The sequence below is a fragment of the Pleurodeles waltl genome, chromosome 12 (genome assembly GCF_031143425.1).
Source record: "Pleurodeles waltl isolate 20211129_DDA chromosome 12, aPleWal1.hap1.20221129, whole genome shotgun sequence".
Lineage (NCBI taxonomy): Eukaryota > Metazoa > Chordata > Amphibia > Caudata > Salamandridae > Pleurodeles > Pleurodeles waltl.
Window position 1 is genome coordinate 571078005 of NC_090451.1, and position 25054 is coordinate 571103058.

General features: G+C 47.6%; 1 protein-coding gene across 4 annotated transcripts in view; it reads left to right on the plus strand.

The window, feature by feature from the left end:
* The window catches only part of BCAR1 (BCAR1 scaffold protein, Cas family member), a 214296-nt gene that overhangs the window by 86372 nt on the left and 102870 nt on the right, over positions 1–25054 (plus strand). For all 4 annotated transcript variants that reach the window (XM_069217683.1, XM_069217686.1, XM_069217684.1 and 1 more), the window contains one exon: positions 11748–11861. In XM_069217683.1, the coding sequence (XP_069073784.1) occupies positions 11748–11861 (114 nt within the window). The remainder of the gene's footprint in view (positions 1–11747; positions 11862–25054) is intronic.

Sequence of the window (25054 nt, forward strand, 5' to 3'; positions counted from 1 at the left end):
AACATGCCCAACAAATCTTTCAGGAGCCCGTGAAAGGAAGAGCCATTACACCACGGGTGGAAAAGAAATACAAACCACCACCGTCAGACCCAATGTTCATTACACAGCAGCTGCCCCCAGACTCGGTAGTGGTTGGAGCTGCGTGAAAGAGAGCCAACTCGCAATAATCTGGAGACGCACCACCTCCAGATAGGGAGAGTAAAAAGTTTGATGCAGCAGGGAAGAGAGAAGCATCACAAGCTGCCAATCAGTGGTCCATAGCAAACTCTCAAGCCCTCCTTGCACGATATGACCGAGCTCATTGGGACGAGATGAGCGATATCATCCAACATCTCCCAAAGGAATACCAGAAAAGGGCTCAGCAGGAGGTAGAGGAGGGACAAGCAATATTGAACTATCAGATACGATCTGATTAGATTCCACTGACAGTGCTGCAAGAACAGTGAACACTGCAGTGACAATTAGACAATATGCTTGGCTAAGATCCTCAGGTTTCAAACCAGAGATTCAACAGGCGGTCCTTAACATGCCATTCAATCAACAACTGTTTGGCCCACAAGTGGACACCGCCATCCAAAACATTAAGAAGGACACTGATACGGCCAAAGCAATAGGAGCGCTCTACTCGTCCCAATACAGTGGGACATTCAGAAAACCGCAATATAGGGGAGGTTTCAGACAACAGCCTTCAGAAACATCCACCTCTCAAATAAACCCCACCTACCAATCACAATATCAGAGAGGGGGGTTTCGCTCATCCTTCGGGGGACAATTCCCAAGGTGAAGGGGGAAATTTCAGCCCACTAAGCAGGCCACTAATAACAAGCAGTGACTTGTCCGTCAACCTCCCCCAACACACATCCCCAGTGGGAGGAAGACTGAGATTTTACTACAAACATTGGTCAGACATAACCACGGACACATGGGTTCTATCAATTATCCAACATGGTTACTGTATAGAATTCACACATTTTCCTCCAGATATTCCCCCAATAGTGCACAAACTGTTGTCGCAACATCTAGCAATGTTACAAACAGAGGTGCAGGCACTATTAACAAAACAAGCCATAGAACTAGTACCTCACCAACAAAAAGGAACAGTGGTTTATTGTGACCACTTCAGGCAGTCGGAGAGGGAAAACCAGCCTGACTGTTGGCGCCTCGTGGAGAATTGACTCACGTGGCAGAAGGCCAGTAGGAGCTGGAAAGTGTGCATTTCAGGAACAGTAGCGGGGAATAGTGGTGGCAACTGCTGCGTGAGCCAATCTTTGGCTGGTCGGGTTTTACTTCTTCAATACACAGCAGCCCCCCTTTACTGTAACACAGGGGGAGAGGGGACAGCCATCACTGCGGCAACAGCTGGGAAGGCGGCAGCCGGTCGAGGTCCTCTCACAGCTGTAGCATGAGCGCCGCATGCTTCTCCTACGTGTTCCCTCTTCTGCAAAGTGGGAGCGCCTACGATGCAATGCTGGCACACCACATCAGGCACTGATCCAAAGCACTCACCACATGCTGGATAACGCCAGGCGAAGAGCAGATTCCTCCCCAGATGTGGGGCACCATGTCACCAGAGCAGAAGCGCTCCATATTCACTATTTGTTTGAAAAAGGCCACAGAGCAGGATAACAGTGCCCTCTCCACGCTGTTGTTCCCTGGGAGGCGCTAAAGGTGGGGACACAAAGACAGGTGGTAGCGGACTGGAAGACAAGCACCCAACAGGCAGATAGGGCGATCTCTACATCCATCAGCCCCCCCATCAACCCGCACTAACTGGTTCCAGGAATGTAATTTCTCTTCTCCAACATTGACTCCAGACATCAGTAGGGAGTGAACAAGCCCTTTGTGTAATGCCAGGGCACAGCCTTTACAAATGCAGGTGTGCCCCGCCTCCCTCAGCCTAGAAGGACCATTCATTATGCAGATATACTCTTGTGACACCTCCACCCTCACTGTGTACAGGCTGTCTGAGAAATATGCACAAAGCCCAGCTGTCACTCTGCCCCAGATGTGGATTGGAGGCAAGCTGCAAAACACCAAAGCCATAGGCACAGAGAAATGCCCACTTTCTAAAAGTGGCATTTCTATAATGGTAAGAAGAAAGCCACCTACACCAGTAAGCGGCATTTCTCATTACCATTACAGCCATACCAAGCATGCCTATGCCACCCTTATACCACGTGGACACATGTTAGGGCATTTTGAATGCAGTCCTCTTGGAGAGGCAGCACTCAGTAGTGAAAAAACAAATAAGCTGTCACTACTAGGACATGTAGTACATAAAGACCTATTTCTTACCTTTTACATACACAGCACCCTGCCCACAGGGCTAGCTTGGGCCTACATTAGGGGTGACTTACATGTAGTAAAAGGGGAGTTCCAAGCCTGGCAAGTGAATTTTGATGCAAGGTCCCTGTTGCAGTAAACTGTGCATGCGGGCTCTGTGGTAGCAGGCCTGAAACAGGTTTGAAAGGCTACTTCTGTGGGTGGCGGAAGCTGTGCAGGCCCACCATTAGCATTTAATTTTCAGGTCCTGGGTATAGGTATGCCACTGTACAAGGCCAATCATACCAAGTTTGGAAGGTAGAGCACATGCACTTTAGCACTGTTCAGCAGTGGTAAAGTGCCCAGAGTCTTAAGGTCCACAAAAAGGGTCAGAATAAATAGGAGGAGGAAGGCAGAAGGTTTAGGGATGACCCTGTAAAAAAGGGCCTGGGTCGACAGCTGCCGAGCCTGTGACCAAAAATGCAAAAACAGGTCATTTTGTGATAAATAATTCTGATGTTTCCACAACACATTTTGGGCCCTTACCTTTTGCGGGCACTAGGCCTATTCCCACAAGTGAGATGCCATTTTAACCGGGAGACATGGAGTGCTGGATGGAAGGAAGTTTGTGGCTCACCTCATATTCCAGAACTTTCCATCACAGGTCACCCTATCCTAGATTCCCCTTGGTGTCTAGGTTTTCACAAATGTACAGGGTTCGCTAGGTTTCCCCAGGTGCCTGCTGAGCTAGGGCCCAAAATCCACAGCTAGGCACATTGCAAAAAAGGATAAGTTTTGAATGGGACAATGTGATGGGTCCACGTTGTGTTTACGGCCGTTTCGTGTCGCGGGGCCTAGGCCCACCCACACAAGTGAGGTACCATTTTTATTGGGTGACTTGGGGGAACACAGAATAGTAGTAGAAACTTTATTACCAATTGTCCTTCTCTGTATTTGAACCTTTCAAATGTAAGACAGTGTATACGAAAGAAGTCATTTTGAGAAATGCCCTCTAATTTACGTGCTAGTTGGGCACACCCAAGTTCAGGGATGTGCAAATAACCACTGCTTCTAAACTCCATATCTTGTGCGCGTTTTGGAAATAGATAGGTTTCCCTGATAACCATTTTTCAGTCTTGATTTTTTACCAAAGGAATTGCTATATACCCGGACACAATGAAAAACCATTCCAAGGTGCAGCTCAGTTATTGGCTCTGGGTAGATTGGGTTCTTGGAGATCCTTCAAGCCCTCTATATCCCTGCAACCAGAAGCGTATAGCGGACGTAACGGTATATTGCTTTTGAAAATCTGCCATTCTTTTTTTTGCTCAATTTCAATATTTTGTTTTATTGTAGGTTTTACTTTCTATAGCAAAAAAAAGAAGGATCTGGAAATATGACTCTTTGTTGAATTCAGAATTATATCTTTTTTTTTATTAAGAGTTTTTATTTATTTTAGAGAAGAACGAAAACAAAACACAATGGAGATACATTGTAACAGTGAGTACAAATACCAATACCCTAACACCTTCTTCGAGATAGATCCTCTGTCACATCCGTCTTCCTCGTCCTATTGGTCCCCGTGGGCTCCATGAAGTTTGGGATAAATATTAGAGTTTGATCCCACCTCTACAGCACAGGATCAATAAACCCCGTTATTACAGTATCTGAGGGAGATCGGCATAATCTTCACATCACATGGCATGGGTTTGGCCCCTCAACCATTATAAAGCTAGGATTGCAGTCAGCAGTGCCTCTTCCCCCCGGGTAAATCTTTGCTTCAAGGGAGTTTCTGGAGATTTCTGTTGTCCTAGGTTGGTCAAGTTGCCAGTAAACTCTCCCAATTCCCCTACACTCTATTGTATTTGTCTGGGCACCCCCTCGCCTCATATACAAGTTTTTCGCACCCTGCACACCAATCCACTCCTCGTCTCCATTTGGGGAGGGTCGGCGCTTTTACGGCCTTCCATTCCGACATGATGTCTCTTTTTGCCACCAGGCAGGCCACTCCCAGGAAGGTTCGATTTGCTCTGTTTAGCCCCGTCTCACCCATGGCCCCTAGCAAAAGTGGTATCTTGGATATCTCTACCGTTGACTGTAATACCTCTGAGATCTCCCCCATAATTGACCTCCAATATGACTCTATAGTTGGGCAGGCCCAGACCATGTGAAAGAAATCGGCTCCCGGTTGAAAACAACGGGGGCATTCATCTGTGGGTCGGAGATTAGCCCGGTGGAGTCTCTTAGGGGTAAGGTAGGCTGCGTGTAGGTAAAGGGTTTGTAGCAACTGAAATCGTGTGGATATAGCCAGTGTTCGAGGGGCCGTTAATGCTTCTCTCCAATCTAAGTCATCTAGGGAACCCACCCATCCCTCTAATTTCTGGCGAAGCTCCTCGAGGGGGGGGGGGGAGATGTATTAGCAAGGATAAAGCGGTAAATCTGGGAGATTCCCCCTTTGTTTAGGTATCCCATCATGACCTTCGCTTCCAGTGGACTGTACTCTGGGATGCTGTCCCCTGGTCGTACGTGTACTAGTAGAGCATGTCTGAGCTGTAGGTATTTGTGAAACTGGGTATTATTTAAAGAGTATATTTTCTGAAGCTCCTCAAAGGACCGGATTTGTGAATCACCCCAGATGTCGCCCAGTATAGATATCCCAATAATGTCCCATTTCCGGAACCCCTCCAGTGTGGAGATTTCCCTCAGCCATTGCCCCTGCCAAAGAGGAGTCTGTTGAGTTAGACGAGACCACCACCCCGTGACCCTCTGTGCCGCTCCCCACCCCGTAAGAACCAGTCTGGTCACTTCGGGGATGGTTTGCGGGATCGCACCTCCGTATAGAGCATTGAAAACCCCGTTATAGCCCATCGCCTGAAGTTCCAATCTATATGCGGGGTCTGTCCAGCCTCCCGACAGCCAGTCGTTAATCACCAGTAGGCGCATGGCCAGATAATAAAAATAAATGTTAGACATTCCCAGTCCCCCTTCGTAGATGTCTCTTTGACATGTAACAAGGGATAATTTGGGGCGGGAACCGTGCCACAGGAATTGGCGCGCCGTTGTCTCTATTTCGTTAAACCATTTCCTGGGATTGGGTGCTGGAAGTTCTGCAGCTGGTATAGGAATCTGGGGAGTATCATCATTTTGTATAGTGCTGTTCTACCCAGCGTGTTGAGTGGTAGATTCCGCCAGCATTGAAGATCTTTTTTGGACTTCTTAAGGAGCGGTGTGATGTTTAGTTCCCATGTTAGTTCGGGGAGCAGAATTATGTGAACCCCCAGATATTTAAAACTATTGCGGCAGATTGGAATGTTTTTTTGCCAGCTGAAGCAGTCTCTAGAGGGGTGTAGGGGGATCAGCAGGGAGTTACTGGGATTCAGGGTTAGTCCCGAGGCCTGTGAGAAGAGGTCCAGGAGTTCTAAGACTCGTGGGCCACTCACTGCTGGGTTAGAGAGGTAAAGGAGGACATCATCCGCATACAATGCTACCCGGTCTTCCGGGCCCACGGACCAAGCCCAGCCCACTACCAGTGGGTCCTCTCTCAACAGTTTGGCTAATGGTTCAATCACGAGGGCAAAGAGCAGCGGTGACAACGGGCATCCCTGACGGGTCCCGCGACGGATGGGGAATGGATCGGAAGCCACCCCGTTTACCTGAATACGGGCGGTTGGGTTGGAGTAAAGTAGTTTTACATGGCCCTGGAGTTTGGGCCCAAATCCATTCTTTCTTAGGACTTGTTCTAGGTACGACCAGTCCACAGTATCAAAGGCTTTTTCAAAGTCTGTCAGAAGGAGGGCGAGGGGGGACCCAGTTAAGGTGCTGCGTTGAGTCAGTGCGGCGTGCAGTCTCCTAATGCAGTGTCTGATGCTATGGGAAGGCATAAAGCCGCATTGATCTGGGTGTACCACCCTCAGCCTGGTAGCAAGCAAGGTTGATAGCACCTTGATCTCGGCGTTCAGTAGGGAGATTGGTCTATAAGCCGAGCGGTCACGCGAGGGTGGTTGAGTCTTCGGGATCACCACTATTGTGGCGTGGTCTATTCCGGTGGGGAAACGGCCGATCCTCTCCGCTTCGTCAAACATGTTAAGCAGGTGGGGGCTTAAAATGTCCCCGCAACTATTGTAGAGCTCAGACGGGAAGCCGTCTGGTCCAGGTGTTTTGCCTGACGCTAGTCCGGCTATGGCTGTTGTGATTTCGGCCAGGGTTATGGCTTCGTCCAAGATCTCCCTGGTCACCTGCGGAATTTTGGGAAGAGTCATGTGGTCTAGAAGGGGGGACTCCCTTTCAGTTAGTGGACGGGGGCGCACCGCGTATAATTGAGCATAGTAGGTGGCGAAATTCGTAGCAATTTCATGGGGGGTCTTCACGACCAAGCCTGCCTCTTCCGCGACCTCGGGGATAATTCTGTTGGCTAGTGGGCGTGAGGCCAACCAGTGCAGGAGTTTGCAGTTCTTATCGGCCCATCCGTACACACGAGCTGCCGATGCCCTCCAGGTGTGCTTTGCGGCCTCAAGCACCAACTGCTTTATTTCTTCTCTAATCACTGTTAGACTTCTCAAAGCGGAAGCTGATGTGGCGGTGGTCTCAGACCGCTCTAGGGCCCGGGCTTTGGATTCGAGGGCTGTCACTTGCAGGTTGCGCGCTCGCGGTGCTTAGCGTAGCCTCTAAGTGTGGCCTTACATGCCGCCCAAACTATGCCCGGGGATTGTACGGACCCCAAGTTTTGATCAAAATATTGGGTAAGGTGATCCCTTATTTCAAGGCTATAATCATTATTCTGTAGGTACCATGCATTCATGCGCCACGTAGGACGCTGATTCGGGGCTATGTCCCCCAGTCGGATTCGTACTGGAGAATGGTCTGAGACTCCTCGAGGTAATATCTCAGCGCCAGTGACTCTAGAGATGTCTAGTGCAGGCATGAACACAAGTTCAATTCTTGCCTGAGAGTGGTGAGCCGCTGAAGTGTGTGTGTACTGCCTTGATCTGGGGTGCCATGTCCTCCACACCTCACATAGCCCTAAGCCTGCTGTCCACCCGCTTGAATTGGTTGCCCTCCCGGCTCGGGTGGAGGAGATAGGTCCGGATACATCTAGCTTAGGGTCCAAGACAGAGTTAAAGTCTCCTCCGGTAAGTGTGAGTCCCTGCGGGACACCTATAAGCTTCCAGGGGAGAGTTAGTAAGAAGGCATCAAAGCCGGCTGGGGGAGCGTATGCACATACGAAATTAACTGGTGACCCGTGTAATGTACCGGTCACTGTTACAAATCTACCTTGTGGGTCTGATTGTGTGGAGGTGACCACTATGGGTAGTGAGCGATGGAATAAAATGGCCACCCCCCTGGAGCCCCTCGAGAAGCCTGCGTGGAAAACCTTGTCAAAGCCCCCGTGCTAGGATGGGGCATTTGGTTCCAAGTAAATGTGTCTCCTGTAGCAGGACCACCGAAGGGGCATATCTCCGCAATGTGTTAAACACTGCGGATCTTCTGATTTTATCCAGGAGGCCGTTGACATTCCATGAGAGAATCTGTGTCAGTGAGGGAACTACTTGTCATGTGTGCGTGGTGGGAAATCGGGGACTCGACCAGGGACCCAGAGACGGACATTTTGACTGAAAAGGATCTGTACGGCAGGTGTAGGTATTGCAACGGTAACTTATCATAACCACTACACTAAGCCCTAACGTGAGCTTTAAACTCCCCAACCTACCCCCACCCCATACTTCTACCCTTGAAGCATTTGTCGCACTAGTGCCCAACAGGGGCAACACAGCCGTATAGAATGCCATTGAGTGGAGTGGTGGACCCCTCCTGTGCGTCGGATCAATTGCAATTAACTAGCGAGAAACCCCAACCCTTAATAAAGTCGCTGGGGTGCACAACATAGCGTTGTCGTGGGTGTGACCCTGCTCCGTTTGTGTGGGACGGTACCTGGTGCAGGCGGTGGGTCCCAGTGAACCGGAGTTTAACACGTGCGAGGCCAATGTCAACCAAGTTCGGGGGACTGGCTCAGACGATCGTCTCTCTTTTCCTCTCCCAGGGCTCGATCCCCCGGGTGATCTACCGGTCCCTCCCCCGGCGGGTGGTCCAGAACAGGGCGGGTGTCCTCACCTGTTCGGGCGTTGGAGCTCCTGAGTCTTCCACATCTGTATCTAGTACGCTTCCGACCTCTCCGCGTGTCCGCTCGTGCGTCTGGACGTACTTCTCGGGATCCCTCAGATGGACCAGCTGGGCCCCTTCAGTTCCCGATACCTTCTTCTGTCAGCCAGTCCCACGCCTCCTCGGGCGATTCGAAGAAGTGTGCCTTGCCGGCCAAGATTACCTTCAGGCGTGCTGGGAAGAGGAGCATATAGGAAAGTTGCATCACTCCCAGTTTCTGTTTTACTTGTTCATATGATCGACGCTTGGTTTGGACTTCGCGGGTGTAGTCTGGGAAAATTTAAAATTTCTGATTGTCCCAAAGGAGGTCGGGGGAGCGCCTGGCTTCTCTGAGGATAGCATCACGGTCCTTAAAATTGAAAACGCGCGCTATCCGGGGTCTTCGGGGGCCGCCCGGCGGAGGCTGCGGAGCCAGGGCCCTGTGTGCTCGTTCTATCGTGAAACATGGTGAAAGAGAGTTCTCCGGCATCCAGGACTTAATCCAATTCTCCAGAAATTCGGTAGCTTTGCCATCCTCAGCTCCCTCCGGTACGCCAACGAAGCGCAGGTTGTTGCGCCTGGAGCGGTTCTCAGCATCTTCAGCCCTGCGGTGAAGTTCGCCAGTCCGAGTTTGTTGTTGGGCCACCTTGGTTCTAAGGTCGGCCAAGTCATCCTTCGTCCGCGAGACGCGGTTCTCTACTTCCGTAATTCGGCCCACTGCGTTTCTAAGATCTTGTCTCACAAGGCCCATCTCTTCTCTCACCTCTCCAATCTTGGCTTTCACTGCCCGTTGTGAAGTTTGGATTGCAAGAAGGATGGCACTGACCCCGTCTGCGGCATGGTCAGTAGGTGGGGTGTCACCTCCGGTCCGAGGAGCCGTTGGTGTGGTAAATTGATCAATCCTCTGCCGGGACGGCTGCGCCTGTCTAGAGGCTCTGTCCTTGCCCATATTGTCCGAGGGGTTGAGCAGGCGCAGTTACGTCCCTGCGGGGACGAAGCTTAGCCATGTCAGGGATCTTGTGTCTCTTCTCTCCGGGGTGGCTCCAAGTCAAACCGTTCACCCCGGGGGGGGGGAGAGTCCAGCCAGAAGGGCGCTCGGGAGTTGGGCAACACTCACAAGCGGGGGGCACCAGGTCTTTCAGTTATTCTGTGGGAGAGATGGAGTCGCCCTTCCTCCGTCGCGGTGGGTCCCAGGATCAGACCAGCAGATGGGGGGCTCCTCACCTCGTCAGGCCAAAAGCCTAGGATGTGCTCAGTTGTCGGGCTCCCCCGGGGCGGCGATCCTCCACCGGGCGTCTTTGTTGTTGTCCCCGCACCTCCATGGAGCGCTGCCTCAGGGGGAGCTCAGGGCAGTTGCTGCCCCGCCTGGACGTGAGTTGATGGGGACCTCAGGACGCTCCAGATCTCACCCCTCCCAAAGGCCCGGGTCCATGTCGACGCGGCCCCGGGTGGGGGGGGGGGTTAAGGGGTCCCCCGGCTCCCTCCGCGCTCCCCACGATGCTCTCCCGTGATCCAGGTATCGCCTTCTGGTGGGCTGAGGTCTCTCCCAGTCGCCAGACCCAGGACTCCAGGGTGAGGATCCACCCCCGAGGCCGGGGGCTCCTCCCCTCCTCCTCCCCTCCTCCTCCTCCTCCCCTCCCCTCTTCTTCCCCTCCTCCTCCTCCCCTCGCCTCCCCTCCCCTCTTCCTCCCCTTCCCTCCCCTCTTCCTCCCCTCTTCCTCCTCCCCTCCCCCCTTCTCCCCTCCTCCTCCTCCTCCCCGCTGTGTCGATGCGAGGCGGGCCAAGCGCCCCGCACTCTGGGCGCAGAGCAGGCAGGCTGTCCCCAGGAGGGGGCCCCCCCAGCCCGCGGCTAATGTCCGATTTCCAGGGTACGGCCCTCCCCCGTCTCTTTTCTTTATAGGATGGCGCCGCCTCCCGACGGCGCACAGGCACTCTGGATCTCTGGTGCCTGGTCCACCGGATCCCGCCGGTCCTGGAGCCACCCAGGCCCGGCCTCACTTGTCTCTCAAGCAGCAGTCCGCCGCGTATCTCCCCAGGTGCACTGGAAGGGCGCGACGCCTCCGGGCGCGGCCTCGGCGGTCTCAGCAGTCCCCCGCCAGCAGAGTTTCCTCGGGAGCCTGCGCCACGGCGCTGGGCGTCGGGCGGCTCCCGTCTCGGATGCGATCCGGTCCCTGGGATGGTGCCGCCTCCCGACGGCACCCAGGCACCTCAGAGCTCTGGACCTTGGTCCACCGGAGCCAGGGGGCACCAGGGCACCCTCCGAGTCCCGGTTGGGAAGAAAAACAGGATCAGGTATGGCAGTAGGTTCAGGCGGATGACAGAGGGGTCCAGAGCACTCTGAGTGCGACCGCCATCTTGACGCCCGTAGCCACGCCCCCAGAATTATATCTACTTATCAGGAATGTATAGCTTTCTGGGATCCACTACTGGTTTCACACCCATTTCTGTCACTAACTGGAAGGAGGTTGAAAGCACAAATAATAGGAAAAATGGGTGATTCCCCTGTAAAATGCCAGAACTGCCTGTTACTAAAAGCTGGTATGATTGTAATTTTAGCACCGCAAACCCTTCGTTTATGCCATTTGCAGGTCAAAAAACAGATGCTGTCTTCTGCAGCACTTTTCCCCATTTTAAAAAATAAAAAATAAAAAATAAAAATAATAATAATAATTTAGTTGTAGTTTGGCTAATTTCTCTGTCGCCTCTAAGGGAATCCACAAACCCTGGCTACCTTTAGAATCCCCAGGAAAAAAACAAGCAAATTTGCTGTGGATAGCTTATTGGACAAAACGCTTTGGAGGCCTAAGTACAAACTACCCGAAATAGGCAACAAAAAAAAAGGCTTAGTGGGGGGGAGGGGGCTGGAAGCTTAGCAGCGAAGGGGTTAAAAGTCTATCTAAAGGTCCTGCCACTTTGAGATCGTAAATGTTGCACCAGTCTATCAGCATCAGTAGTGGTGCATGCATCAGAGAGCTAGTTTGCCTCTGTTCTAGCTCCATAGAGTGCCCTGACATTCCTGGCCTCTTTATTATATCCCTAGTGCTAGCTCTTCCCTTTTCAGCTATATCTCCAACCTGCTGGCAATACTTTGAAGCCACCTCCTGAGAGTCCAAGACTGTCCGATCCTAATATTCATACCATGACAGCACCTTTGAGAATGACCCAAAGCTGTAGATGCAACTATGTTCAGTGCCAGTGTAGATCTCAGCTTTGCAGGTTGGGCATATACACTGCTTTACTGTAGGATTGTTCGGATTTAGACTGCTTGTACTAGGAAATACTGTGACTGATGGAAAACTTACAAATAGCCTAGAGGCAGCAGTGATGTGACTCTTAACTGATTATTTTAGGTACTCAACAACCCCCCAACTGTGATGATGGGTTGCAGAAGCAGTAATCGATCTGAGGAGATCTATGATGTACCACCTAGTTTTGAGAATGTGTCACTCCAGCCTCATCTTTCGGTAAGTATGAACTTGTGTATATCGTGGCGATATTTCTACATTGCTTGGTGTCACTCTAGGTATTTCTACATTGTTTGTTGTCACTCTAAACTGTTTTGGATTAGTTGCAGAAACCAATATTGATAGGACAGAACAGAAAGGGCTAAATGGCTTGATGTTTACTGAGTCCACTCATTCCATATGCATTATTTGGAAATGTGTAGAACTTATTTATAACTATATTGTTCAGTTGGATTGAGAGGAGAATTGCCCTGTTACTTTCTGATTTCTATTGTATTGTAGGGCTGCAAGGCCAGTAGTGCCTGATCAAATTAAGTCATAACTTTCCATAATATCGTTGACCGTGACTGTACCAAAGTTATTGATGAACTAAGCAATGAAATTGACCAATATTTTGCAAACTGTCATATTGGTCCAGCTATATTGTGGTTTGAAGACTTAAATATGTCTTTTCAAATACACCTGTATGTATTATAACTGATAACCACGGGGAGAGTCAAACACATTGTATTGATGATCCATATGGTGAGGCCCAAAGTCATGCACTGTTGAGGAAGAATTCGTTTTTTTGCATTCGTCTGTCCTTCACTGAACCCTAAGCTCCAGCATATACAGTTAATGGGGCAGGCAGCAAAATAGATTTGAATATGCTTTTAAGGGGCATATCTATTTGCTTGTCTAATCTTAGTATTATTCTTAGGTGTGATAGTTACCATAATCCACTAACAGTAATGGTATAAAGAAGGGGTCCAGAATGCAAATGTACAAAGTTTCCAGCCCAGAGTATTCCAAAAACAAAGTATTAAGGCTCAAGTTGAGCAGAATAAATTGGTACATTTTCTGAAGGATATGTTCAGCACAGATGCTGAGGCTAGTGGGTGTATCTGGCTCTTGATGCAGATCCACTTGCATTTTTGCAATCATTCAACATACTCTGTGCCTCAATTAGTTCCTTGTTAAGAATAAATAAAACACCTGAAGGAGCTCAACCTTGTAGATGGTTTGATCACCAACCACTACTGTTCGACCACCCTTGAAAAACTAAACACTGCATAAAAAAAAATCAGCCGAAGTCTGAAGAAAACATTATGATATGTAGGAACAGGTGTAAAGAACTAACCACTTTCTAACAAAAGGAGATAATGCAGAAGGCATAGGAGAATCTGGAGAAAGCGATTGGTACCATGGACTCTGTGTCATTTTGGAGGGTGGTAAATGTTCCTTATTTTTCAGAAATTGAGTCGCCAAAGGTGAAATGCATAATTCCAGGAGAACAATGAGTGAAACATTTTAGCAAGGTTTTTTGCCTGACTTAGTAAATTCTGATTTATCAGCACTGGGTGCCCCATCTAACAAGGAGAGGGGCTCCTTGAGTTTAGGTGCTGCATAGAAGTAGCTGATACTAGCATGGAAATTAAAAGCAGCACCTTAGGGGGAAAGCCCTAGGACCAGATGAAGTGTTTATGGATGTGTACAAGTATAACAACGGTCAATGGGTATCCGTAATAACTAATGTGATCAGAGCAGCCATCTCGAGCAATATACCACCAACAGGGTCTGAAGAACTTATTGTGCCTATTTTTCAAAACAACACAACAGGGTGATGGGAGTAATGACTGTAGTACATCTAACCACTGGCAATCATGCAGGGCAGCATTCAAACTCATTGTTCTTTTGCCAACTATGCCACCTCAGTTTGGATCCAGCCATTTGCAAAGCAGTTTCGACCCCGTTTCAGTATGAACAGTGCAGCCAGAACTTCCAGGCCAAGTCCTCCCTGAACCGGAACACAAGCAACCCAAGAGAGATTTTGCCCTGATTGAGGCTCATCAGTTGGGTGTAGCTTGGTTCCAGTAGGGATATCAAATAATATTTATTATATACAAAGAATTTCAAGTATAGATTTTATTGGAATAATTTTATATTAAATATTCAGCATTTTCTATTTTTGTTCATCAAGTATGGCACTCAGATTGGCAACTTTGCATAGGTAGTTATAGTTAGGACCATTGTCATAGTTGGACTCTTGCTGTAGGTAAGACTGCTGGTATGGAAGGCCATATTTTTGTTTGGATGTGACTAGGTCAATCCTACAACAAGGTGCAACTGTCTGCTCAACTCTCCCTGCTCACAGGCAGTACCTTACCAAAAACCTATACAGTAAAAGGTGATTTCTGGCAGCCTTTACGTATGGACTCTAGAGTCCGACATCTCAGGGGAGTCGTGGTTAAACAGAGCTTACCCTAGTCTCACATGAGCAATCAGTCTTAGTCACACACAGGCAATGAAGGCGATGCAGTAAAGTTTTCAATAGGTTTTATTAACAGGGCTGCAATCTACTGTAAAATGCATGAGCTGCAATAATTAAGATAATGAACAATGCAAGAAGCAGAATGGTAAAGATGAGAGTTGTGAATATAAAGACCACCACCATCTTGCAATAAACATAAGATGTAAAATATCCCTAAAATCCTAGCATGGAGAACCTAATCTGTAACCTAAAGAGAGCTAGGTGTGATAAACCTAATCTGCCAGTACCAGGTCCATGAGAATAGCCCCCCCCCATACCTCGTTATCCTTGGAATGAGGTCTCAAGATCAGACTCGGTGGAGACACGAAGGCTGGGTCTGCAACAAGACGATGTGTAGCAATAGATAGGGTTGATGGCACCTGGTAGGAATCCCTCTGATAACCTTGTCTGTTTGAGATGTATTTATACAGATCTTGTAGGACCCCTGACGCAGGTATGTTCTCAAGCAATAGATAAGAAGGCATGCTTGGGCGGCAATTACATAAACAGGTCCCTCCAAAAGTGCATTATGTTCCTGTCACATGTAAGTGGAAAAGGGCCATGATGTGATTACCTACGTACATCATTTATCTTTGATGCTGATAGTGATGCCTTAACAGAGTGGCACTGATAGCCTGAATTCAAAACATCTTCCTAACCTTAAACATAGCAGCCATCTTGGAAGAACTCATTAAATAAATGTGCTAAAACAGAGCAGGTTAAAAGTCACTAGATGACAGGGGCACAGGTCTGCAAGCCAAAAGGCTAAGCGAACTCCTGATTCCCAATAAAACTAAATAGGATCCACTACATCATGTTTCACAAAGGTTTTTTTGACTGTCCTATATCTTTGACACAGTTTGATGAATCTTCATGAAATTTTCCAACAAAAGTGCCCAGGTGACTCTTGTTACGCACAGAAAGTTTCAGGGAGATCCATCAAGCAGGGGCCAAGAAAAAGGGGGGGTCAAAAAAGTTGTTTCCCATGTTAAACCCCATAAAACCTTTGAACAAGGCTACAGCCTGAACCACTTGATGGAACTGCACCAAATTGGGCAGAAATCTAGCTTTCGGTACGCAGATTGTGCTTTTGCTTATTTGGTATTAATCCGTTCAGTAGTTTTTGCAATTTTAAAGGGAAAACAAATGTGTATATCTCTGGCCATGACAACTTCACGAAGATTAAGAGCTTGTGCACAGCAAATGCATAGCTCTGATTGGCTGCCAACACTTCAAACAAGGAAGAGTTGGCACCCATCTTGGGACTCTCCGTCAGCCGAGTCCCAGAAAAAATGTTTTAAAAGAAAAAGGGGCCAGAGTTTGTGACACACTGACCGCTTAGCTGTTTTGGTAGGGTCGCAGATGGACCTCCTGGCGCTAAAAAGAATTAAAAAAAATGAAAACAATAAAATAAATCACTGTGGTGATTTGCGGCATATATGGCAAACCCTCCCCCCCCCCCCCCCTTCCACCTCCCCCCCCAAAAAAAGTGCAGGCTCTAGGGCATATTTTCAATAGAGACCCTGGATGGGCCAGGTCCTGGCCAGCTCCTGCTAAATCCCGGGTGCCCACCTCCATGACATAACTGTTTGCTGTGGCTTGGCTGCAGCTTTACAGCTGCCACCAGAAGTCACAGAAAACACTCTGCTCGCACCAACAGAGAACTGTTTGACAGCTCTTACTTGCTGCTTTGCAGGCAGGGAGGCAAAGGAAACAATAGCTCTCACAGAGACGGAGCTGCTCTAGCAGCTCCCTCTTTGTGACTGGGGGTCTTCAGTCTCCTCCCCACAGTGCACAACATTGTGACTGGGTACCCTGGGGGCACCCAGGTCACAGAGCAGTGCCCAAGTGGATCGGGTCCACTAGGAAGAGATGGACCTAGGGAGGGGAGCTGTGCGGCTTCCCTTCCCCTATAAACAAATAATAATTAGGCTGCGCCCCAGGGCCAGGGTTGGCCTAGAGAGGAGGCTGCGCAAGCTGAACCCCCCCCCCCCCCCCCCAAAAAAAAAGTAGTTTAGGCCAGACTCCGGGGACGGGATCTCCGGGGCAGGGATCCTGGAGGGGGGTCCAGCCCCCCCCCCCCTCAAAAATTAAATGTTTCGGTCAGGCCGCGGGGGGAAGGGATCCATAGGGCAGAGATCAGCCTCAGGGGTGCCACGTGGTCCTTGTCCCCCAAAAATACAAAATATTTAGGATGGGCTCCCCGGGTCCAAGATAGACCTAGGGAGGGGGGCCGTGCGGGTGTGGGCTGTTATAGTGGTTAACCGCATGGACTGGCCACGTGCCAGGACCTGCGGCCAACCTCCCCTGTGCACGGGTTAGGTTGCTGTAGGGGTTGGTTGCAGGGCCTTGCCACAGGCCAGGCTCTGCAGGCAAACACTGGTGCGCATGGCCAAAGGATGTGCGCCATGTTGGTTGGATTACGGTATAGTAATACAAAATCACTTTCTTTTAAAAAATGTTTAAGTTGACATTCATTGGGAAAAAAATAAAGGTTACAGGGACGTTATAGTTAGGAAATAGAATTTTAAAAACCCTTAGAAAAACCCAATGATTACAGGTACTTTATAGTTAGGTTCTAAATGTACTTGTACAAAACCAAAGAAATGTCATGACAACTTCTATAACATCCGTAAAACTATAAATGAAACATTAGCAGTCACATTTTTGAAGAAAAAGCTTAGGGTTCAAGTTACAGTTACTTGAAATAACTAACTTCTGAATTTCTATGGTTTTGTACGAGGAAATTCAGAACCTAACTATAATGTCCCTGTAACCTTTGTTTTTTTGACTGAATATATATATATATATATATGTGTGTGTGTGTGTGTATATATATTTATATATATATATATATATGTTCGGTGGCATGTGTAGCTGCAGATACACATGCTGTGCATTATACCTCTGTCATCTAGTGTTGGGCTCGGAGTGTTACAAGTTGTTTTTCTTCGAAGATGTGTTTTCGAGTCACAAGATCGAGTGACTCCTCCTCTTTGGTTCCATTGTGCATGGGGGTCGACTCCATGTTAGATTGTTTTCTTTCCGCTGTCGGGTACGGATGTGTTTCCTTTCGCTTCGAATGTTTGATTCGGAAAACTATGAAAACGCTTAATTTTCGTCAGTATTGTATCAATCGGATTTACATCTACCATTGACAAATTGGTACCGTCAGAGCAGACAACTCTACTCACCCTTCGGGGCACGCCCAACTCAAGCCTAGTCGGGCCGACTGCGTGGAAGCCTTATGGATCGGACTCCATTCTGGATCTGTCCTTGGTGCCACGCAAAATATCCTTATATTTACCAACTTCTCGTCTGTAATCTTTGTCTTTCCCCAGATCATCGGGAAGGAAATTGTGAGGCCTGTCAATCCTTCCGGTCCAAAAAGACCCTTCGAGACAGGAGGGCAAGAAGACTGGAGATGGCGTCCAGAAGCTCCAAAAATCTCGACATGGAGGAGGAAGAAATCATGCAGACAGCAGTCTCCGTTCGAGGTTCCGACTCCGAACAGGAATCCGAGGAAGACAGACCGGTCACAGCAGGACAGCATGTGTGTACGCCTGCCCCTGTACCACTGAAAAAAGACTACCGGTGACCAAACTACCAGTTCGGCGCCAAAAAAGGCCACTCCTCCAAAACCATCTGAGGCAATAAAAATCTCAGTGACCCACTCCAGCAAACACAATTTTTCGGAGTCGAAAATTCAGAAATCCCTTTCGGAGCCGAGAACATCCGCTACACCATCTTTTTGGATACCGAAAAAGCCGGCTTCAGAGCTGAAAAGAGCAGGTTACACAGAGGAGCATGGACTTTCAAAGAGACTGAAAGAAAGCCACGAAACCTCTGAAGCAGAGTCTCAAGTACAGCCAATACTTGAAGTAATGGACGAAAGGCAAGCCAGGATTCATATCCACAAAGAAATGGGCAGAATCCTAACAGCACTTCCTCTAAAACCTAAGAGAAAGCTAGTCTTTCAGGAGGAGTTGGACACTATGCAGCCTCCAGCTAAAGTGCCAAAGCACAATGTAGACCCATGGGATCTTTATGATCCAGATCCCATTCCTAGCAATGACCCAGACAGCTATACCTCTAAGCCTTCACCACCAGAGGATAGCACTGTGTACAATCAGGTTTTAACTAGGGCAGCAGCATACCATGGGGTCACCATGCACACTGAACCGTTAGAGGATTTTTTGTTTAATACCCTCAGCTCCACACATTCAAAATATCAGTGCCTCCCCGTGCTCCCAGGCATGTTAAAACACGCCGATCAAATATTTAATGAGCCAGTTAAGGCACGTATAATTAGGCCTAGGATAGATAAAAAGTACAAACCATCTCCCTCTGATCCTGATTATGTAACGCAACAAGTTCCTCCAGATTCGGTAGAAAAGGGCAAACTCCCAGTCACCAGGAAATACACCCCCACCCGACAAAGAAAGCAGAAAGTTTGATGAAGCAGGGAAGAGAGTTACATCCCAAGAGGTGAATCCATGTATTGGGGGAGTTCCACAAACCTAAACAAAGGGCGGCCTTTTCAAGACCCTGTGCCTCAGACCATACTTACAACAGATGCATCAACGATTGGCTGGGGGGCGCACCTCAACAATCACAACATTCAAGGACAATGGGGCGCCAAACACAAACAGTTTCACATAAATCACCTAGAATTGCTAGCTGTATTCCTAGCACTCTAAGCTTTTCAGCCTCGTCTCACTCACAAGAACATCCTTATCAAAACAGACAACATGACAACAGTGTATTACCTAAACAAACAAGGAGGGACCCATTCATCCCAACTCTCCCTCCTAGCCCAAAAGATTTGGCAATGGGCAATCCACAGCAACATTCACCTGGTAGCACAGTACATTCCAGGGATACACAACTAATTGTCAGATGTTCTCAGCCGAGATCATCAACAAACACACGAGTGGGAGATTCATCCTAAAGTGCTTCATCTATACTTTCTCCACTGGGGAACACCAGACATATCTATTCACCACCAGCGAAAACGCAAAATGCTAAAACTTCAAATCCAGGTACCCACATCCCTTCCAAGAGCAATGCTCTGTGGATGAATTGGTCAGGGATATTTGCTACGCTTTTTCCCCCTCTCCCGCTCATCCCATTTCTAGTCAACAAACGATGTCAAAACAAACTCATACTCATAGCGCCAATGTGGGCACATCAACCCTGGTACACAACGCTAATAGACCTGTCAGTAGTTCCACATATCAAACTCCCAAACAGAACAGATCTGGTAACACGAAACAAACAACTGATCAGGCTTCCAAATACCAACATACTCAATCTAGCAATGTGGCTCCTGTAGTCATAGAGTTTGGGTATCTACAACTACCAACTGAATGTATGGAAGTAATTAAACAAGCAAGAAAACCCACTACCAGGCAGTGCTATGCAAACAAATGGAAAAGATTTGTGTATTACTGTCAATCTAAACAAAGTACCCCTCTTTCAGCATCAATACAAGACATTGTATGTAATTTGCTTCATTTGCAAAAAGCAAATTTAGCTTTTTCATCCATAAAAACACATCTCACTGCAATCTCTGCGTGCTTGCAAAATATACAGCACAGCTCTTTATTTAGAGTTCCTGTTATCAAAGCCTTTATGGAAGGATTAAAACGCATCATTCCAACTAGAACACCTCCAGTACCTTTGTGGACTCTAAACATAGTGCTCACATGACTTATGGGTCCACCATTTGAACCTATGCACTCATGCCAGATTCAATACTTAACATGGAAAGTTGCCTTCCTAGTCACAATTACTTCATTAAGAAGAGTACGTTAAATCCAAGCTTTCACGATTCAAGAACCATTTATGCAAGTACACAAACATAAAGTAGTACTTCCAACAAACCCAAAATTTCTCCCAAAAGTTATATCACCGTTTCATATCATTCAAACAGTGGAACTACCAGTCTTCTTCCCACAGCCAGACTCTGTAGCAGAAAGAGCCCTGCATACATTAGATATTAAAAGAGCCTTAATGTATTACATAGATAGCACAAAATCATTTAGGAAAACCAAACAGTTATTTGTGACGTTCCAAAAACAACATGCTGGTAACCCTATTTCAAAACAAGGGTTAGCAAGATGGATAGTAAAATGTATCCAAACATGTTACCTTAAAGCTAAAAGGGAGCTCTTAGTTACACCTAAATCACATTCCACACGGAAAAAAAGGGGCTACAATGGCTTTCTTAGGAAACATACCAATGACCGTAATTTGTGAAGCAGCCACTTGGTCAACACTGCATACATTTACCAAGCATTACTGTGTAGATGTATTAGCAACACAGCAAGCCACAGTGGGACAAGCTGTACTAAGAACACTATTTCAAACAACTTCAACTCCTACAGGCTAACCACCGCTTTTATGGGAGGTAAAACTGCTTTGTAGTCTATGTATAGCATGTGTATCTGCAGCTACACATGCCATTGAACGGAAAATGTCGCTTACCCAGTGTACATCTGTTCGTGGCATGTCCCGCTGTAGATTCACATGCACCCTCCCACTTCCCCGGGAGCTGTTTAAGTTCAACATTCACTTGTGTGTGTATATGTATATATATATATATATATGTGTGTGTGTGTATATGTGTGTGTGTGTATATATGTGTGTGTGTATATATATGTGTGTGTATATATGTATGTATATGTATATATATGTATGTATATATATGTATGTATGTATGTATGTATATATGTATGTATATGTATGTATATATATATGTGTATATGTATGTTCGGTGGCATGTGTAGCTGCAGATACACATGCTGTGCATTATCCTGCCATGTAGTGTTGGGCTCGGAGTGTTACAAGTTGTTTTTCTTCGAAGAAGTCTTTACAAGTCACAAGACTGAGGGACTCCTCCCTTTCGCCTCCATTGCGCATGGGCGTCGACTCCATCTCCGATTGTTTTCTTTCCGCCATCGGGTTCGGACGTGTTCCTCTTCACTCCGTATTTTGAATCTGGAAAGTTAGCTAAATATTGAAAATTCGACGGTATTGTTCTCGCTCGGTACCGGGTTAGTGTTATCGTATCGGCACCGATCGCAGAAGCGCTCCGGCGGCTCTTCGGGGCTTCCGCTCTTCAGCAGAGCCTGGTCAGCCCAAACGCATCCATCAACGAAGACTAATGGATCGGACCCCCTTCTGCTTCTTTCCGAAGTGCCACTCGAAGTATCCTTATACAGACCAACACCTGGTCTGTAATCTGTGTTTTTCACCAGAACACAGGGACGATACTTGTGAGGCCTGTCGAGCGCTTCGATCAAAAAAGACCCTTCGTGATCGACGAGCGAGAAGACAACAAATGGCGTCAACACCGAGAGAACAACTCGACGCCGACGAAGAGGAAAGAATTTCCATCCAGGGGATGGACTCTGACGATTGCGAAAGTGAGCGAACAACGACGATGCAGAAAACAGTGAGTAACACTGCCCCGTCCAAAACTCACACAAAGATCGTTAAGGCCAAGGGGACGCCACTGCCGGCAGGCCATGGCTCAACCCATCGAAAAGAAGGTGACCAAACATCAGCACCAAAAAAAGGCCAGAGATTTGCCGAAGACTTCCGACTCCGGTCGAGATTCCGGCACCGAACAATCTCGAAACCGAGAGTTCGACTCACCCAAGGTGAGAAAAATAATGTCGGAACCGAGAAAGACTTTATCGGAGACATCGGTACCGAAAAAAGCAGCTTTGGAGCCAAAAAGAAGCTCTTACACAGAAGGGCAAGGACTTTTCAGCCAAATGCATGAAAAACACAGATTTGAGCAGGAAATAAGTATGGTCGAGCCAGATCATACGCAAAGGAGGTTGCATACCCAGAAGGAAACAGGAAAAATACAAACTCTTCCTCCAATTAAAACAAAAAGAAAACTGGCATTTCAAGAGTCAGAAATGCAGCCAAAGGCGAAGGTGGCCAAAGAAAAAACACCACCACCAAGTTTTTCTCCACAACCTTCCCCACTACACTCACCACAGTTGTCTCCGGTGGGAACACCTCCTATGCAGTCACCTACGCATACAGGGATGATGCAGGATGATCCTGATGCATGGGACTTGTATGATGCACCAGTATCAGACAACAGTCCGGACTGTTACCCAACAAAGCCGTCACCTCCAGAGGACAGTACTGCATATACGCAGGTACTATCAAGGGCAGCTACGTTCCACAATGTAGCAATGCACTCTGAGCCAATAGAGGATGATTTCCTGTTCAACACCTTGGCATCCACCCACACTTCCTACCAGATTCTGCCAATGCTCCCGGGCATGCTCAAACATGCAAAACAAGTATTCCAAGAGCCAGTTAAAGGAAGGGCCTAGGGTGGAGAAAAAAATACAAGCCTCCCCCAACGTATCCTGTATTTATAACACAGCAAATTACACCAGACTCTGTGGTTGTAGGAGCAGCAAGAAATAGGGCAAACTCTCAATCGTCAGGAGAAGCTCCACCGCCTGACAAAGAGAGTAGGAAGTTTGATGCAGCGGGCAAACGAGTGGCAGCACAGGCAGCCAATCAATGGCGGATCGCAAACTCACAAGCCCTACTTGCTCGCTACGACAGGGCACACTGGGACGAGATGCAACGCATTATACAACACTTGCTCAAAGAACACCAGAAACATGCCCAACAGGTTGTGGAAGAAGGACAAGCAATATCCAACAACCAAATAAGGTCCGCATTAGACTCGGCAGACACGGCAGCACGAACAGTCAACACTGTGGTAACCATTCGCAGGCATGCATGGTTACGAAGCTCTGGATTCAAGCCAGAAATCCAACAAGCAGTGTTGAACATGCCTTTTAACCAGGAACAATTGTTTGGGCCAGAAGTGGACACAGCAATTGAAAAATTAAAGAAGGACACGGACACGGCCAAAGCCATGGGCGCACTCTACTCCCCACAGGGCAGAGGCACATTTAGAAAGCCACTATTTAGAGGGGGGTTTCGAATGCAAACACCAGAACCTTCCACCTCGCAAACCAGACCCACCTATCAGGCACAATACCAGAGGGGAGGGTTTCGTGGCTCATATAGAGGTGGACAATTCCCAAGAGGAAAGTTCCAGACACCTAAAACAAGCCAAACCAAACAGTGACTTCGATGTCACAGAACGCCAACACTTAACACCAGTGGGGGGGAGACTTACAGCATACTATCAAAACTGGCCACACATTACTACGGACGCGTGGGTCCTAGCCATTATCCAACATGGTTATTGCATAGAATTCACAAATTTCCCGCCAGATGTGCCCCCAAGGGCACATAATATATCCAAACAACACTTAGACCTATTACAAATATAGGTCCAAGCATTATTACAAAAACAAGCAATAGAGTTAGTACCCAACCATCAGAAAGGAACAGGCTTCTACTCACTATATTTCCTAATTCCAAAGAAGGACAAAACATTAAGACCTATATTAGACCTCAGAACACTGAATCTCTTCATCAAGTCGGATCACTTCCACATGGTAACACTTCAAGACGTGGTTCCCTTACTAAAAAAGGAGGACTACATGTCAACATTAGATCTCAAGGATGCCTACTTTCACATACCCATCCATCCTTCTCACAGAAAATACTTAAGGTTTGTATTACACGGCGTACTCTATCAATTCAAAGTGTTACAGTTCGGGATAACAACTGCCCCAAGGGTATTCACAAAATGCCTTGCAGTAGTAGCCGCTCACATAAGGAGACAGCACATGCACGTATTCCCATACTTAGACAACTGGCTAATAAAAACCAACACTCAACAACAGTGTCTTCTTCACACGCAATACGTTATAGAAACTCTACACAAACTAGGGTTTTCTATAAATTACTAGAAATCACATCTGCAGCCATCCCAAATACAACAATACTTGGGAGCAACACACAAAAAGCGATTGCCACTCCAAGTACACAAAGGGTCCAAGCGTTCCAAAATATTACATCAAGCATACAGCCAAACCAACACTACCCATTAAGGTTTGTAATGAAACTTCTAGGCATGATGTCTTCATGCATAGCCATTGTCCCAAACGCAAGAGTACACATGCGGCCCTTACAACAGTGCCTAGCAAAACAATGGACACAAGCACAGAGTCAACTCCAAGATCTAGTGTTGATGGACCGCCAGACACACTTCTCACTTTAATGGTGGAACCCTATAAACTTAAACCAAGGGCGGCCATTCCAGGACCCAGTGCCTCAATATGTGATCACAACAGATGCTTCCATGATGGGGTGGGGAGCACACCTCAACAAGCACAGCATACAGGGACAATGGGACTATCAACAAAAACAACTCCACATAAATCATTTAGAACTGTTGGCAGTGTTTCTAGCATTAAAAGCATTTCAACCACTAATAGCCCACAAACACATTCTTGTCAACATGACAACAATGTATTATCTCAACAAACAAGGAGGGACACACTCGTCACAACTGTGTCTCTTAGCACAACAAAATTGGCATTGGGCAATTCACAATCACATTCGCCTAATAGCACAATACATCCCAGGCATTCAGAACCAGTTAGCCGTCAATCTCAGTCGAGATCACCAGCAAACTCACGAATGGGAAATTCATCCCCAGGTCCTACAGGATTACTTCCTCCGCTGGGGAACACCAAACATAAACCTATTTGCAACAAAAAAAAACTCAAAATGCCAAAACTTTGCGTCCAGGTACCCACACCCTCAATCCAAAGGCAATGCACTATGGATCAGTTGGTCAGGGATATTTGCTTACGCTTTCCCCCCTCTCCCACTCATTCCTTATCTGGTCAACAAACTAAGTCAAAACAAACTCAAACTAATACTCATAGCACCAACCTGGGCTCGCCAACCGTGGTACACAACACTGTTGGACTTA